This window comes from Photinus pyralis, unplaced genomic scaffold (assembly GCF_008802855.1).
Source record: "Photinus pyralis isolate 1611_PpyrPB1 unplaced genomic scaffold, Ppyr1.3 Ppyr1.4_LG6, whole genome shotgun sequence".
In the NCBI taxonomy this organism is placed as follows: domain Eukaryota; kingdom Metazoa; phylum Arthropoda; class Insecta; order Coleoptera; family Lampyridae; genus Photinus; species Photinus pyralis.
This window is the reverse complement of record NW_022170663.1, coordinates 35817116-35832753: the sequence shown is the minus strand read 5'-3', so window position 1 is coordinate 35832753 and position 15638 is coordinate 35817116. Positions and strand designations below refer to the sequence as shown.

The following is a 15638-nucleotide window of genomic DNA, read 5'->3' as shown; positions in this document are numbered from 1 at the left end:
GAGCGGGTTGTAATAGTTGTTTATGTCGGGAAGACGTATGATCGTTATATAACCGCTCGGTATTCTGCAGTTACGTGATAGGTGATTGTAACCTGTTACTTCCATTTTATTTAAATGTATTCAACATACCACTTTATGTGTAAACACTTGTATGTTAAGACCAACATTTTTATATACCCTTCAGTTAAAATGACTTGCCACGCTTCAACCTGTGTATCTCGCTACCTCGTTTCAGGCTATGCAAAACAACACCTTTCATTGGTCTATTACGGTCTCCGGGAGGAAATTGAATGATTGTAATAAAGTTATGCTCGTTCAGGATATTTTCTTAAGAACTATCTCAAGTTACGGCTCGACTTGGAAACGGCACGTACACTAAACGAATTATATCCCAAATAGCATCTTGTATTGCGTTAACAATCCCTGTCTAATATCATACTCTTCCAATCGAATGTTCTAATTCTGTGTTTTGTTACAGGTAGGCGAAGTTTTCATAGTGAGTTATGGTAAGTGGTCTGTATAATTTTATTGCGAAAGTAGGTTGTTGACGAGCTAGATTGTAAAGAAAAACTAACCGAGCATAAACATGTTAATTTTAACAATGCTACATTTTTCAACATTGAGCTATGAAACGCCAGTAGATTGTTGGAATTGCCAAGTAACTGGCCATCCCATACAATAGTGTCCGTATCCAAGGAAGTTATTATGTTATAGTGACCGCTAAACCCACCATTACAACGTGTTCACACCGTCCCAAGTTAGGAAAGGTTATAAAAAATCCTACCCAAATGTATCCGTGTTATGCAACCTCAGTTTAGGTTAAATTCTGGTCCATTCCCCACTTATCGATAGGATGGGAAATAATTTCAGACACTGGTTTAAGATTGCAAACGAACCAATTGTGATAGTGCGTGTTATGGTGACGCTGTAATCAATTTAATGGATTCTATTCGTGTTTACCAATTTCAGTGATATCGGATTTGGAACACCCTTATTTTAAGTAATGATTTTTGTATAGCGATGGGGATGTGTCATACTTCTGTTGGTCTTCAAATGCTGCTAATGTTTCTGGTACTCATTAACCGTCCAAACAACGAACCACTATTCAATAAACATGTATCAATGATAACTAATTTAGTCTATAAAAAAGCGTTAGTATTCAGTATCCTCACTTAAACAGCGTATTATTGAAGAAAAACTTAACAAAACGTTGAAGATTATTATCATTTAACCGTGTGATGGTCACTGGTATCTCGCTAAAGATAATTATGACACACACACACACAGATTTTGTGTCAACTAAATAACCAACTAAATGCAGTGACAAGAAAAGACGCTTATCCGTTACCTTACGTGTCCACTATCCTGGACCAACTTCGCAACTCGCAAGTATCTTAGTTCTATTGACATCAAGTTCGCATACTTAGAGGTGCCCTTAACCGAATCATCTTGAAACTCCGTCGCATTTACTGTACCCGATGGGGTCTAAATAGTCGAATGCCGTTTGGTCTCACAAACGCACCAGCTAATTTCCTTATATGATCTAATGTAAATCTTAACATTTCTGGAAAACTTTCGTGCACAATTTACAGATCTATAGATCTTCTGTTTATTTAACTATAAATTAACACTACGATTCTATAACTAAATTAATGAATTAAAATAATGAACAGATCAACTGCATATGCAAGCACAAGGCACAAGGTAACAACGGCAATGAATTTCATTGACGTATCTCCCTCATTTTTCATGACGCCCTCTATCGGTCTTAGAGCGCAATCTTGGTGATCGCCGCTTTGGTACCGGCGCTACATCCACTCCTTCCCCAGTGAGCTGCTCTGAAGATGCAGGGAACGACACCATTTTTCTTTTTGTAGCATGTGACATTCGAGCTGGTTTTGGCGGCGATACCTGAGGATCCTGTAACAGAGGTGGAGTTGGACTGCTGTCTATTAATCTAGAAGTCGGCTTGCTGGGTTCGCAGAATTCAATGAATGCAGGTTTGAGGTCGTCTGTGGAAATTGTTTTTTCTTTCCCATTTACTTCGATGACGTAGTTGCGATCGTTAATACGGCGTTTGACCAGATGTAGACCCGAATACGGAGGCTCCAGTGGGCTGCGTATTTTCCCAATCTTGTAGAACACGTGGGTGCAGGTGCGTAAGCTTGTGAAAAAGAATGGTTTGCTTCCTACGTGATTCGACGCAGGAACTGGACGGATGGCTTGCGAGAGACAGCGCAGTTTGTCCAAAAAAGTTGTTTCAGAGACGGGCGGTTCTTGGGTGCGAAAGAACTCTCCCGGTATTCTCAACGAGGTTCCAAAAACCATTTCCGCCGGTGAGGCTTGCAAATCTTCTTTTAAAACTGTACGCATGCCGAGGAGAACCAAGGGCAGTGCTTGTGGCCACGGTGTCTGTGGGTGGCACATAAGGGCGGTTTTTAACGTTCTGTGGAGCCGCTCCACCATACCATTTGCCTTAGGATGGTAAGGAGTCGTGTGCTGGTGTTTAGCTCCGATTCTACGATATAGAGCGGCAATTAATTTGGCCTCAAACTCCTTACCTTGGTCAGATGTAATTGTGAGCGGTGTTCCAAACATACAAATCCAATTCTCCCAAAGCGCTCGGGCAACCACTTCGGCTGACTTGTCTGTAATGGGGGCTGCGACAGGCCAACGAGAGAAACGGTCTATCACCGTTAAACAAAATTGTAACCCATCCGTGAGTGGAAGCTTGATGAGGTCCACATGGATGTGTTGGAACCTTGTGTTCGGTGTGTCGAATTTACCAAGTTCTGCGCGATTGTGCCTAGAGACCTTGGCACGTTGGCACTTTTCGCAATGCTGTGCCCATCGAAAGACGTCTTTTCTTAGGCTGGGCCAATAGTACGTTTCTTGTATCTTTTTTGCAGTGGCGCGACCACTTGGGTGCGCCAGATTATGAACAGCATCGAAGACTTGACGTCGTAATTGAACTGGTATGTACGGCTTCAATAAGTTGTTATAAGCCACACAGTAAAGCATGTGGCCGTCGAGGTTGAGGGAGCGTAGTTTGATTTTTGACTTACGGAGTAAGTGTGGCAGTTGCTCATCTGTAACTTGGGCCGTCGCTATTGTGGCCGCATCTAACATAGTTGGCCACGCGATTGTGCATGAGCGAGAGAGCGCGTCAGCGACACAGTTCTCTACTCCTGGGGTGAACTCGAATCGTGCATCAAATTGAGCGATAAAATCCAGATGATTTACTTGCCTGGGAGATGCCTTATCTGCACGTTGGGCGAGGGCGTATACTAACGGCTTATGGTCCGTGAAAATTGTGAAAGGGCGTCCTTCAAGGATTCGCCTGAAGTTTTTGATTGCAGCGAACACTGCAAGGAGCTCACGATCATAGGTGCTGTATCGTTGCTCAGTGGGGGAGAGCTTGCGGGAAAAGAATGCCAAAGGAACCCATTTGTTTTCTTGCCACTGGTCTAGGGCGGCGCCAATGGCGTTGCTAGAAGCGTCCGTGCGAAGTGCGAGACGGGCTGCGGGCTCGAGAAAGGCGGCGCCGACAGCTTTAGCGATACTTGCGCGGCAATCGATGAATGCTTTTTCTTCCGCTTCAGTCCACTGTAATTTAACCTGCTTTTTTGGAGCTCCTTTTAAAAACTCGGTCAATGGAGCCTGCAGGTGGGCTGCATGAGGGATGCAACGACGATAATGATTCATCACACCCAAAAAACGCCGGAGCTCAGTTGAATCGAGTGGCTTTGGGAAGTCGAGAATCGCTTGCACCTTGGCAGCGGGTGGTTTGAAGCCGTTTTTCGAAACATCATAGCCTGCGAAAATTACCTGTGATGCGCCCAGTGTTGACTTGGCCCAATTGGGATGGAGGTTTGCAGCTTGAAGCACTGTGAAGAGTTCAATGAGGTGATGCCGGTGCTCTTCGTGCGATTTGGAATGGACCAAGATGTCGTCGACGTAGCATTTGACAAAATCCATTTTTTTAAGGAGATGATTCATTGTCCGCTGGAGGGTCTGGGCGGCGTTGCGAAGTCCCATTGGCATACCAATAAATTCGTACAACCCAAAAGGCGTTGTAACGGCGGTTTTTGCAATATCCTTGGCTGCCACAGGGATTTGATAGAAAGCGCGATGGAGATCCACGACGGAAAATACCGATCCTTTGCTTTCCTGTAGAAGATCCTCTATGATAGGTAGAGGGTAGCGGTCAGGGACTGTGGTGGCATTCAGACGTCTATAATCTCCTGTCGCTCGCCAACCGCCACCTTTTTTTGGTACCATATGTAAAGGACTGGCCCACTGACTTGAAGAAGGCCGGATAACTCCACTTTTCAACAGTAAATCAAATTCATTTTTCGCAGCTGCTAGACGCTTTCCAGACAGGCGACGGGGACGGTCAAAAACTGGATGTCCATTAGTAACAATGACGTGTTGTACTGGAAAGTCGGACAGGACTGCCATCGTTTTGCGATTAGCCGGCGAGCTCTGGAACTCACGGACAAGCCGCGCATAAACGGACCCAAGGTCACCGTCGGGCACACTGACACCTGGAGCAATTGCCACGCTATGCACTTGTGCTGGCGCGAGTTGAGCAGGAGTCGATAGTGATGTTAGCGGGTCGATAATGCATTTTTGTCGCAAGTCGATGATAAGGCCAAAATTCTGCAGAAAATCGGCTCCAAGGATTGCCAATTGGACGTCAGCAATGGTGAAGTGCCAGGTAAAATCTCGCCGGAGACCAATATTCAGTGATAATTCTTTCGTGCCATAAGTTGCGATGACAGAAGAATTGGCTGCGTGCAGGTCCAGCTCTTGCCGTGGAAGGCGCTTTGATATCGCCTTTCTGGGGATGAGTGAGATTACGGATCCGGAGTCCACTAGGAATCGCATGGATGTGCGTTTATCTGTGACAAGAAGGCGGTTTTCAATGAGTAACTCACCAACGGCGACCACCTTATGCGGCGTCGGTGGACCTAGTTTTCCGAAGCCTTGGCGTATGAACATGGGGAGTGACAATATTTCGCCTGCAAGCCAAATCGATTATGATACCAGCACACGCGTTCAGATCGAGCAGATGTGGAAGAGCTCTCCCGCGCTTGAGATGGCGTCCGTGAGCGACTGCGACCTCTTCGTGGCCCAACTGATGTGCGCGGAGCACCTGCCACCAGCGACTTGATATTTGCGGTTAGCTGATTGATTGAAGTGCGCAATGAAACCAACTCGGCGGCAACCATATCGGCCTGCGGGTGCGATGGTTTGAATGGCTGCGTCACGGCTGCCAGGTTGGAGCTGCTGGTTGATGTGGACACCACTGTCGGGTTGAGGTCCTCAATTTCGTCGGCGGCAACTGCCAATTCCTCGAGATTGGATGCTTTAAATACCTGCAGCAAACGTCGCGTGGTTGGCGGCAATAAGTCGAGCCATTTTACACGAAGGACATCATTTGAAGCGCGATCTCCGGCTAAAAGCTGCATTTGCCGTAGTAGCTGTGAGGGCTTGCGGTCGCCCAGCTCGAGACCTGTAAGAGCTTTGTGCAATTGCCTATCAGCGGAGTCCATCAAGCGTGCAAGTATCGCGGTTTTAAGGGCGGTATATTTGTCTGCAGTCGGGGGCGAACGCAAAATGTCTGCAACTTCGACTACCGTATTGGGATCAAGGTTCGCCACAGCTAGATTGTATTTTGTAGAGTCTGTTGTGATACGGTGTACAGCGAAGACGGCTTCGACTTGTACAAACCAAAGTTCAGGATTCGCGCGCCAGAACGGTGGCAATTTACAACGATCCACGGAAACAGCGGTTGGCACATTTTCAGTAGCCGCGGGAGGTTGACCGGGAAGATTATCGTTTGGCATATTAGGTCGTTATTTAAAATTATCTTTAAACGACGAATCGACAAGATGGCGTGTCTTTATCAGAATACCGCAGACAATTGCGCGAAGGCGAGATAACCGAATTTTTAATCGTGTTGTTCACATAGGTATATAACTCGTTTTTTAATCGGGGTCACCACTATAGATCTTCTGTTTATTTAACTATAAATTAACACTACGATTCTATAACTAAATTAATGAATTAAAATAATGAACAGATCAACTGCATATGCAAGCACAAGGCACAAGGTAACAACGGCAATGAATTTCATTGACGTATCTCCCTCATTTTTCATGACGCCCTCTATCGGTCTTAGAGCGCAATCTTGGTGATCGCCGCTTTGGTACCGGCGCTACAGATCTATATTTCCTTATATACACCATATATGATCTTTGTACGTACAAATCCACTCAAAGACACGTCAAACGCGTTAATTGGCAATTACCTTAAGCATATGTTTGGAAAGGTATTGACGTATAAGTAATACGGTTCTATAATAACACTTGAAGTGTTAGTAACTTCACCGCTTAACAAACATAATGAAACGAGCATAAACAGTGAAAGCGTCAACTAAAACAAAACTTCATCAGTGTAGGTTAAGCGGAAGACGTTCAATAAATTAAGGCCAATGATAGGACAGGTACAAACCGAGAACCTATGCAACTAAGTTACTGACTGAATTAATTATTTTACGGAGAACTCCGCCGAGACCATATATTTCTTACAAATTAAGCAACTTACGTTCCGGCGGCGCCCGGTATTGTGTTTCGGTACCAATCTATAAATAACGCGCAAACACAAAAGGCAATTCGATATAATGGAATGAAAATTGAACATGATTTATGTGTGCATGCGCCCGTGTGTTTGTGTTAATTTGGAATCGCTTCGCGATATTATGAATTATTACATACAAACCCAGCGTAATTGTAATTACTGTTCTACTTAACAAAAAGATTTCCACACAGATTAAAGCTTGTGGTGCAGAAATTTGCATTGTGTGCTTCGGAGATAATCCTATTTAGATTTCTTTGCGAAAGTAAAAAAAACTGTGGTTTAAATTGCAAATCGATTCTGCTATAAGAAACCAATTGTCAGCAGTAGCATTAAGCCATTCGCGGTTCGTATTATTTTTAGGTAAGTGAAGAAAAGGCTACAAGGTATGTACATGTTTGTATGCATTTACGCCATTTACGTACGTAATAGAGCGACTTATTATACAGTATCATTGTCAAGGCACGAAATTATATTTCATATATTTCATTACCATTCAAGGAGCATTGAAGGTGTAAATCCGTCTGAAGATTTCCTGGAATAACCCACACCTTTTGCTCTCGCACAAATGCCCTCGACTTGTCTCTACCCTCTCGACGATCAACTTGTGACTTCCCAGTAAAGTTGTATACAATTACAATTGAAGTTTTGACTCCATCAACAAATACATCTCGTTCATAGGATTTCTTATGTTGTGCACCGTTACCTATTTACCTTTTCTAGTATCAGTAACGGTACAAGGAAATGCACAGTGACCTATAGCCTTTATAATTCAAATGAAACTAATTGCGGCAACTGCCGAGTTAGGAGTGTTCTAAGCCCAGTAACAGCAACAATTATCGTTGTTTCATTTTGTGGATGCATAATTACTTATTTAATGAAGTCCGAAAATGCGTGCCATATGAAACGCAAGGAAATAATTGGAAACAGAATAAGGTTACAAACGTTCGATTTCCATAAAACGAAAACATAATTTTCATTCTTGTTAGCGTGTTCTTTCGAATACCTTACACCAATTTCCGAGTAATTTTCTTGGCCAAACAATAACTTGTTACAAAATTTATTGCGTAACACTTCCTCTACCAAGCTAAATTATTTTACGCATTTATTGCTTATAAATTGTAATATTTGAGGAGGAATTGGAGTAAAACACGCTCATATCTGGATTTATCGCTGACGGCTTCGTGATTGGCCAAATTGCCGATGAGCCTACGCGAAATTCGCATGAAAAAAACTTTTATTCTCGTGCGAAGGTTCGTAAGTAAACACGCCTCGCCCTACAATGGCCTCCGGTGGCGCTTTGTAATAAACTTTATGCCTTTATAAATGGAGCATTTTTTCTTCGCTTGTTTACATACTTAACAACATCAAATGTTTTATTAGTCCTGCATCAACAAAGTGGAGGAAGGAGAATCTAGACGGTATTCTTTTACATCTTTTTCTTGTAAGTTATTGTAAGGTGATGGGGTTGGTAAATATATAACAAGTTTATTGCAAATTGAGTATAAATATTTAATCTACGAAGGGAAGAGGGTACTAAATTCAAAATGGTCTGAACTCGTTTATTAAGATAGCAGCACTTGATGGTTAATAATTCGGAATGTATGGTAATTAATGTAACGAAAACATCAATAAATCACAAGAGCTCTTTACGGCTGTCTTAATTGTCAATGGCTATGCTGCATACGAGCCGATTACGTAGATCGTAGTTTAATTCTCATTTTTGAAGTCTAGATGGAAGAAATTGTAATCGATGGACATTGTCCGTCACCGTAATTCGGTTAACGCAGTTGAGGTAACCGCACCGGTTTAAATGGTACAATTATTTACGCGGTATTGTCTCATTACGTGGAAGATTTGTGTAAAGATTTGGAAGATGTTTCTTGCTCCCCGTATAGGTTCATAAAGTCAGAGTAACCTACGAGTTTTGATGACAGAGCGGAAAAACGCTCCAAGTACACTACCTCACAGGTGGTGTGGAAATGTGTGAATATTATGTAGACACTCTTTTAACTTTTAGAATGGCGATATCTTAGGAATGGCGATTCTTTGGGGAAAAAACGTACAAGGACCATTTTTGTAGATAATTTTATGATCTACAACTTTTTTCTGAACTATATGTGTGATAAAACATAAAAATAAAAAAAAAATCGAACATTTTTACCTTTTTCTAGCCTACATGGGATCTTTGGGGACTTTTTACACTATTTCTACTGGTGTACCAAAGGTCTCCACCAAAATTCGGCATTTTGTTATTTGAAATATCTATTTTGACCGGACTTTTAAAGATTATGTTTTTTGTTGCATATTAGCATTGTTATTATTCATTACCTAGGGACAATAATTAATTATCGCAAACGCGCATTTTTCACACAATCGTCAGTATATTCTGTGCATAGTAATAACAAAGTATCCGAACCGGTTGGTCTACTATCCGTATTATAATATTATCCTAGTTTGTGATGACTCTGTGGGAGACATTCGTGCTCCCCATATAGATTAGTAGTGTCAGAGTAGTCTGGCGAGTTTTATATTATTTTTCTGGTATCCAGAGTTTCTCTCTTGATTTTGTGTCTAGTAACCTTCTTCTATTTTGAGCATAGTCTTATCTTCGGGCATTTCTTATCTTCTATAGAAGGAAGAGTTTTTTTTAAATCACTTTGATTAACTTTCTTTTTCTCCAACTAAGTTTGCTCGTGCAAAGTATCAGACGCTTCGCATGTTACCAAAACCGACCCTTATTCTTTTCATTATATTATTCTCGTTCATCATTTCTTTTGCTTTTTTTTAGAATGGGGTCTTTTCTATTGTTTACCCTTACCCTTCATCTTCAGATGATTGTCTAAGTATCTTTTCATATATGTGTACTTGCTCCTTCTTCAGTTTTGTCTCTGCTGTCTTTTGTGCATTTTTTTACCGCTGCTTTGACATTCAAGCTGAAATCACCAAAAGTTTGTGCATTCATGGCTGTGAATCGAATTACAAAAACCTAATGCGATCCTTCAACAAAAATTGGATGGACTCTTGACGAATGCCCTCATTCTACATAAACTCGATTATTTATTCCACGATTTCCTTGTTCAGCAAGTGCCTTTCTGGTTTTTCTTCTTTTTTAATTGCTTCCAATCACCTACAGCGATAATTTTTTCTCCGACTATTAACGTCTTTATGAATACACGATCCGGTGTTTTTCCGTTCTTTCTTTTTACAATCTCAAGTGTTGTTTCTGTAGCTTTCTCTTCCGTGACGGTTTCAGCCTTTTTTTCGCTTGCCTACCTACTCTTTTATTGGAGTGGTTCAATTTTCCACCATCTGTAAACAATATTAGCTTTTGAGTCATCCTGTTGGTTACTTTAATTACTTCAAAGTGTTTCCTTCGTTTTCCGTTTTTCATCTCACTAATTACAACGGAATCCATCGCGTGCTGACGAACCATTTTTGATAGTATTCGTGCTGCTTCTTGAAGATAAGCAGTAGGGAAAAATAAAATCAAAATCAGATAATTCAGAAAGTTTTTAAAACCCAAAACACAACATTTGCACACAAGTTTACTGTAGTTTTCTATTCGCGGAAGCAACTATAAAATTAAGGCATTCAAACGTTTAAATTAAGAAATATTTGTAAAGTGAGAAAAATTCAGGAAATTTCTGAAAAGCACTTCGCTTCCAACTTTTCAATCCTCAGTTTCTGGATCCAGTGTGTTTTTCAAGTTCAACTCATGATATGTATTGTAACTGCCCGTTGTTTCCTTGAATGGGCCCTTAATTTGGCTAACTGACTGAATGTGCTTAGTGTGTTGGAAGTGTAGTTGGTACAAACTAGGAATGGGGAAATATGACTTCCGCTTTTCTCGTTCTTTTACCGTATATCGAAATCCGAAACCCATTTGTTAATGAGGTAGGAAGTTTGAATTAATTGGATTTTAGTCTGATCTTGGTATTGTAGTTTTTTATGTATCTTTCGTGTAACGAGCATTAAATACTAAATAGTCCTACTGATGAAGTACCGATCTCTTATGATATGTTAAAACTAGTTCACAAACCTTGATTGATACGTTGTACTTAGCTAGAACTCGTTTATCACGAGGCGATTACAGGATTGTATGATCTATAATCGAGTTCGGTAATTTTTAAAGTTGAGTAAATACAGAACTGTGTGAAAGTGGTAATTTCCATGTTAAAGTTAGCGATCATACTCTCTGTCTACGTATTTAAATTATGTAGCGTGTTGCCCTTTTAATGACTTTCGGAAATAGTAAGCTCCAACTTGTCGGCGATAACAGTAGGTAATTCCTATAGTTATTCCAATTCAGAGTGATTTCACCACAAGCTTGGGATTTGCAAAGTGGAACTATAGCGTAGGTTGGTAATTTCCAACTACAACGCGCGTGAGAATCAAATTCGCTCTTGAGAAAAATTAGTTCATTGAATGACTAGCTAGACGCCATAATGAAATAGGAAACTATTAATTAAAAAGGGAATAGGTAGGGATTAATCTGACGAGATCTTTGAAGGCATTACGAGTCAAGGGGCGGAAGAGCTCTGATTGAATTTATTTTTGGGTTTGTTACATATTAGGTTTATCGAAATAAAGGTAGTTCAGATGATCGTAATCACAAAAATTAATCTATTTAAGTTGAAATTCCTAGTGAAAGTTGCTCCATTCTGTTATATTTGGGATTGTAAATTGGATCTATTTCATTATTGATTTTGGTTGCAAAATATTCAAAGATTTATAATAATTTGATGTTTTAATTTTGCTAGCGAGAGGAAGCAGAGGGATAATTTTCTAATACTCAGTCGTAGCTGTAGTAATTGACCACCCTCATCGTTCAAGACTTTTAATAAAATAAGGATTCCGAAATAATTTGATCGTGGTATTAATGATGCCAGGAGGTGGAATTAGTATTTGAAAATAAATGCGATAAAAGACGGATTGAAATTTCCTGAATAGCATAATAGAATGGCAGTTTTTCCCCCCACTTACATTAGCTTTTGCTTTACACGAGGCCGTAAGGCAATATGGATCAAATAAATTTACAGAAACCGAAGGGAAATAGACCTTATAAAGAAGAAAGTTTATTGCTTTAGAAAAGAGGATCGAGAAAGTCCTAATTTATAAGACGCTTATTACAGCGGTATGGGCACACGGTACAGTATACGCAAAGCTTGCCATAGCCCATAAGCCCACAAGATCAAAGGTACACTCCCAACGAAATGAAAGCTTCGGCGGCGGCGTGTAGAGTTACACAATTAAATTTAGGAATTTAATCGGGCAGTCCTTTGAAAGTGACTTTATTTTATGGATTTCGTAGAAGCTTTTTTTAATAATCAGGTTGGAGTCGATGAAAGCGTAGTAAATCAAATCAGTTTGGCGCAGATTTTCGTATACTTGTTGCCAGGAATCATTTGGGAGAAGTCGGCAAACACAATAAAAGAGCTTAACTACGTGGAGATATGATTTACGAGGTTAGTTTCTCAGTTACTTCGCGTAATTATTAAAGACAACGAAGGGAGCGCGTTTATTTTTGAAAGGAGCCGAGGCGCAAAAAAAAAGAATTAATTACGCCAAAACTATCGGAAAATAAAGCTAACGGCACGTAATATAATGTGTCGAGTTTATAGGACGAAGCAAATGGTGAACCTTTACACAAATCCGCTCTAATCCCAACATTTCTCAGTTCAACGTGAACTTGGAGAGATAAAAGTCGGGATTTCAGTTTGCGGAAACTCCGGGATATACCGAAATACGAGCGTAGCCAGAAGGTTCGACCTGGATTAGCTTTAAAGAGTCTCGCGGACTTTACAGATCTATAACTTCAAATTTTAAAATAAAATGGATTTCAGTGTTACCTTCCTTTTAAAAGTTTAATTTCGTTTACCCCGACGGAGCTTCGCCATTGAACTGTAAACTTCACCCCCGCTTTCAGGCGGCCGCTATAATAAAGTTTGCCATTTGTTTTTATGTATACGTTTCACTACAATAGACACATTACTTTCTTCGTTAGTCTCGCAGCCCTATTAACTTTTTGCCCTCTTACGTCTCACCATACGATCTCTGTCTCGATAAAAGTAAATCGACCTATACGCTTGAGACAATTCTGTCAACTAATAGCCCTCCACCATAATTTCCCAGTGCATGTCCCGCTCTGTTTTTTTACGTTGAATGTTAGTCAGTTTTAGACTTAAGGCATCATTCAAAGTAAATATAACCAAAGGTAAAAATAATGTACAAATTACCATGCCCTTACGTCCCGGTTTACAACTTGTAGTTATCGATTATGGGTTTTAGAAGAATGTACAGACGATACATTGTTTCATAAGAGTTAAACGATGCTATAGTAAAAAGTCTCGCCCGAAAGAAATGACACTTCGTCTGCCCCAGAAGAACAAGAATCATAAGAATGATTGGTTGTTATAATTTTGATTTTCCGAAGAAGGGTTTCGCCTTAAATAGGATTTGCACAAGAATAGCGTCGCTTTGTGCTTCAGTCAACGCAGAACCACGTTTCTTTGACAATTTAAATCAGCTTTAAGTCAAGTTCACGGCCCAAGTGCGGTCAATTTAAATTTCGCTGTACGCATCAGGTTTACGCAGTTACGTCCTGTTGAAGATTGAAATCAGCTTTGAGCCAGGTTCAGAGCGGAACTACGTTTATTTGAAGTTTTATAATTCGCTGTACGCAGAGTTTACGAAGAACTGCGTATCATTGAAGATTTAATTCGCTTTAAGCAAATTTGTTAACAAGAACTAAGTTATTGAAATTTAAATCAGCTTTCCGACAAAAATCAGAGCAGTATTACGTTTTTTGAAGTTTAAAGATAGAAGAAGTTCCGATTGCGTAGCCAGAAGCCGAGTTCGCGGCTAATTATTATTCTACGTAATTATTCAAAAGTCCACTTTGGAGTTTAAGATATTTGGTCTAATCTCTCCTCTGTGCTAGGGAGAAGTTTTGTTCCGTGATAGGTAAAGGGTAAGAGCTAGCTAGGCTGTTTTGGTGTTTTGTGTACGGTCTTTCTGGCCTACGGGCCAGTGCACACACCAGTATCTACCGCATATAGATCCTTATATCTCGAGAAGGGAATGCCAGGGAGAACCGCTCCCTAAAATCGTATCGTATCTTTTTAGGGAAAATCCAGCTAATACCTGTGTGAATACCATCCTTTCTTGGTCGTTACGTCCGAGGATGTTAGATCTTCGCACTGAGACCAAACAAAAACTGCGAGTTTATTGAATAGCTTTGAAATTAGTTGTTATGCATTTTGAGCACACAGCAAAAATAAATACACTGAAGCAATACAGACAAAAAGCGACAAGGGCACTTCGGTTGACGAATATTGACGAAAATTTAATCGAGAATTGGAAAATTCCAAACTGCTCGTGAGTTATCAGGTACACAGACGGACAGACGATCGGACGGACAGAAGGTACCAAATCATGAACGCTATTTGTCTCTCGTTAATAAGTAAACCAGATATGCGCCACTTAGTGTCAATTAAAAAGAGAGAGAATACTTACTAATGGAAATCAAGGCAGACTAAGAGATCCTTGTTTTGTCATCGATAAAACTATTATTTTTTAGTGTGGTAGGAGTGGTCCCAGTCGGTGCCTGCACTGCGACCTTTTGATCTATTCTGTTCCCTGGTATTGTCTACCCTTCAAGAATACCTGTATCTTTTACAACCCGCATCATTTTCTTTTGTGTAATTTCTTCATTTCCAACTAGGCGTTCCTTTGGCTTTGGTGTATGCTTCACATTGGCAAACGACGTGGTGTGGTATTTCTTCTTCCTTGCCAGAACCCCTGCATAAAGGGCTGTTAGTCACTTCCATTTTATGCAGGTGTTTGTTAAAACAGCAGTGGCCTGTGACAATCTCAGTCGCAGTCTCAGTACTTTGGGGATTCCAGAAAAATCTTGGAATTTTCGACCAATGTCTGCAGTGCTCTTTCGAGAGTTTTTGCTGAATTTCCTTTTTAGTCGAGCCAAATTAGACGTAAAAATGCTAAGCGGTTACAAAAGGTCCGTTAGAAGATTTTATTTTTCCGACTTTCAATGCTTTTCTAAATAAGAAAGTTGGAACTGCGCATGCGCAAAATAAAATTTTGAAACTGGCGTTAGATTTTCCGTTATTCCAAGTGCCTATGTATCAAATTTCATTTAAATACTTTTATAAATAAAAAAGTTTGCAATTCGGTTTATAAATGGTCGAGATGCGAAAAGGGCACTGTGAATTTTGAATCGATTCGACTCAACTTTTGGCATTGCGTATTATATCGCTGATGATATGCCCATACTGAATTTCATGCAATTCAGTTCATAACTAACGGAGATCTAAAAGCGATCGAACATTTCTAAACAAAGTTATGGTTCACACGGGCAGATAGAAGGACAGACAGACAAAGGAACAGACGGACAGACCAACAGACAGACGACAGCCAGCAATACAAAATTAGACACGATCTCTAGGATCATTGATAAACGGCAAAAGTGTAAAATTATCGAAAATGTAAAAAACGGTTTTCTGGTTTTTTTACAATAACTTTTTTAGCAATAAACGCAGATATCTTAAGATCTTAAGATAAAGAACTAGTAGCGTCTCAACGAACGAGCGGACGGACGGACGGACGGACAAACTGGCCACAATTGCGCATTTTTTTTTAATTCTTGTGGAAATGCGCTAAAAAGGGAGAAAAAAATCAAATTTGCCAATGCGACTGCAGACGTTGGGAGAAATTTCTGTGGTCAAAAATCAAGGAAAATTTCTGACTTTTTTCTGTTTTTCTGAAATAACTCGCCAACGGCAATACCTAGGTAAAATCATGTCTTATTCAAAATGTTAGTGTATAAAAGTACCATTAATTTGATATTTTATTTGGCTCCCTAGCATGTGTAGTTTAGGAGATAATAATTTAAATTTCTGTGTTTTACCCATTTTTTGTGGAAATAATACCATATTTAGCGCATTTTTTAAGAATTAAATGAAATGGGGAACTAA

General features: G+C 40.2%; 1 protein-coding gene across 1 annotated transcript; it reads left to right on the top strand.

Annotated features, from left to right (window-relative positions):
- The first annotated feature begins 5002 nt into the window (after positions 1 to 5002).
- Positions 5003 to 5943, top strand: LOC116174617. The gene is made up of 2 exons (XM_031492557.1): positions 5003 to 5145; positions 5196 to 5943. The coding sequence occupies exons 1-2, from the start codon at positions 5003 to 5005 to the stop codon at positions 5827 to 5829; spliced, it is 777 nt and encodes a 258-aa protein (XP_031348417.1). The 3' UTR covers positions 5830 to 5943.
- Positions 5944 to 15638: the final 9695 nt, after the last annotated feature.